The sequence below is a fragment of the Nanorana parkeri genome, unplaced genomic scaffold (genome assembly GCF_000935625.1).
Source record: "Nanorana parkeri isolate BGI_ZX_2015 unplaced genomic scaffold, ASM93562v1 scaffold1291, whole genome shotgun sequence".
Classification (NCBI taxonomy): Eukaryota; Metazoa; Chordata; class Amphibia; order Anura; family Dicroglossidae; genus Nanorana; species Nanorana parkeri.
This window is the reverse complement of record NW_017307559.1, coordinates 344,970-347,109: the sequence shown is the minus strand read 5'-3', so window position 1 is coordinate 347,109 and position 2,140 is coordinate 344,970. Positions and strand designations below refer to the sequence as shown.

Genomic DNA, 2,140 nt, shown 5'->3' with positions numbered 1-2,140 from the left:
GTGTTCAAAGGGGCAACCCCCCCCCCCCCCCCCAAAAAAAAATACGGCAAACTGGCCAGTATGGTCTGTGGGGTCTCCCTGCAGATGCTCTTTCCCCATGACATGACTTGTTCTGCACTGTCTCTGTGTGGAGGCGGCCATCTTGGTGGAGGCGGGGCTTTGCTTCTTCATGTCAGTGAGCAGCACAGCAGTGACAACACCAAATCTCCCGGGGATAGTAGTCAGGCAACAAAGGGCAAGGGACTAGTCACTGGTATTGCCTACAGGCTGATATCTCCCCATTTCTGACTCCCCATGCCTTGTTCTGCACGGTCTTTGTGTGGAGGCGGCCATCTTGGTAGGGGCGGCCATCTTGGTAGAGGCAGGGCTTTGCTTCCTCATGTCAGAGCTTCCAGCAAGGAGAACTGAGCAGCACAGCAGTGACATCACCAAATCTCCTGCGGATAATAGTCGGGCAACAAAGGGCTAGTTACTGGTATTGCCTAAAAGCTGATGTTTCCCCATGTCTTGTTCTGCACTGTCTTTGTGTGGAGGCGGCCATCTTGGTAGAGGCATGGCTTTGCTTCTTCATGTCAGAGCCTCCAGCAAGGAGAACATTGACCAACACCAAATCTCCCGGGGATAGTAGTCAGGCAACAGAGGGCAAAGGACTACTTTGCCTACAGGCTTCCTGCAGCTGATCTTTCTCCATTACTGACTCCCCATGCCTTGCGTGGAGGCGGCCATCTTGGTAGAGGCAGGGCTCCTGCATGTCAGAGGCTCCAGCCAGGAGAACAGTGAGCAGCACAGTAGTGACATCACCAAATCTCCCGCCTTAGATTTGGCACTGCAGAGATACAGCTATGAGGCTACAGAGCAGTAGTGCCTAGGCACCACCCCACCCAGAAAGTGTATTGCTATTGGGCATCCGGCTTTCCTTCCTGGAAGCGTCCCATGCTGGAGAGATGGGGGGGAGTTTCTGATTATTATCTGTGCTGGCCCAGCTCCTCCACCCCTCCCATAACCTTTTTATGCAGCTGCCGGAGGGAGGAGAATGCTAAAGGATGAACCTTGAGTGACGGCTCTATGCGGGCACCATCAGAGGGGGAGGTGTCAGCCAGCCACAGCTCAAGGAACGCTTAGGGACCTGTAAAGGAACTCTGGTTGAAAAGAAAAAAAAGGATGGTAGAGCAAAGGGGGTAGGCAATCTGGGCCCTCCAGCTGTGGTGAAACTACAAGTCCCATCGTGCGTCTGCCTCTGGGCGTCCTGTCTGTGGATGTCAGAGTGTTGCAATGCCTCATGGGAATTATAGTTGCACCACAGCTGGAGGGACAGATCTCGCCTACCCCTGCTATTTGAATGACGGCTCTGAGGCTGCTGACATCCCATCCAAGATGGCGGCACCCAGCGTGCGCTCTCGGGGCTTTCGGCTGTCTACACCGGGGGAGGGGTTTACAGGTAATAACATACAGTATGTTCAATGCTCATATAATGGACAATGGGATGTTCCTTATATGTCCTGTCCTCTGCCTGTAGGAAGGTTGCTGTTGAAATGAGCGGCCCGGTGACAGGTTCTCTTTGTATTTAAAGCTGACATTGTAGTGAAGGGGCCTCCGAGCCGCTCCTGGTTTTGGGGTCTTTTGCCATAACCTTTTACATTTGATTTTTTTTTTATCCTTTTAATTTTCAGAATCCCGAAAGTCGGAGCAGAATGACTCTGAGGCGGGTCAGACGATCAGCATCCCTCTGCTGATGCAGAACCGAGTTCCTACCGGGTTTGAGGATGGAGACAAAGTGAACGTGGATCTGAGGCCGGAATCTGTACGGCAATATCGGGAAAGGGCTTCCCTCTGTCTATCTATAGCTCTACTTAGGGATGCGCCGATACCGATACTAGTATTGGCGCCGATACCGATTATTTGGGCGAGCCCAAATGTTCCGATACCTTCACCGATCCCGGAACCTCTGGCCAGAGGAGGGTTTCCCTTGACCCACAGTGCTGGAGGGGAACTTGGAGCCGTTTTAACGTGCAATCAGGAAGCTGGGTGGCGAGTAATGACCCGCCTCCCGATTGGGCGGGAAGCTGGCTCAATGCCGATTGGCTGGGGAGCCGGCTTCCCGGGGCTGGGGAGCCGGGTATCCCGGGCTGGGGAGCCGGCT

General features: G+C 53.8%; 1 protein-coding gene across 1 annotated transcript in view; it reads left to right on the top strand.

Annotated features, from left to right (window-relative positions):
* GPKOW (G-patch domain and KOW motifs) overlaps nt 1–2,140 on the top strand; it is a 19,054-nt gene that overhangs the window by 5,122 nt on the left and 11,792 nt on the right. The window contains exon 4 of the mRNA XM_018569133.1: nt 1,671–1,801. Coding sequence (XP_018424635.1) covers nt 1,671–1,801 — 131 coding nt within the window. The remainder of the gene's footprint in view (nt 1–1,670; nt 1,802–2,140) is intronic.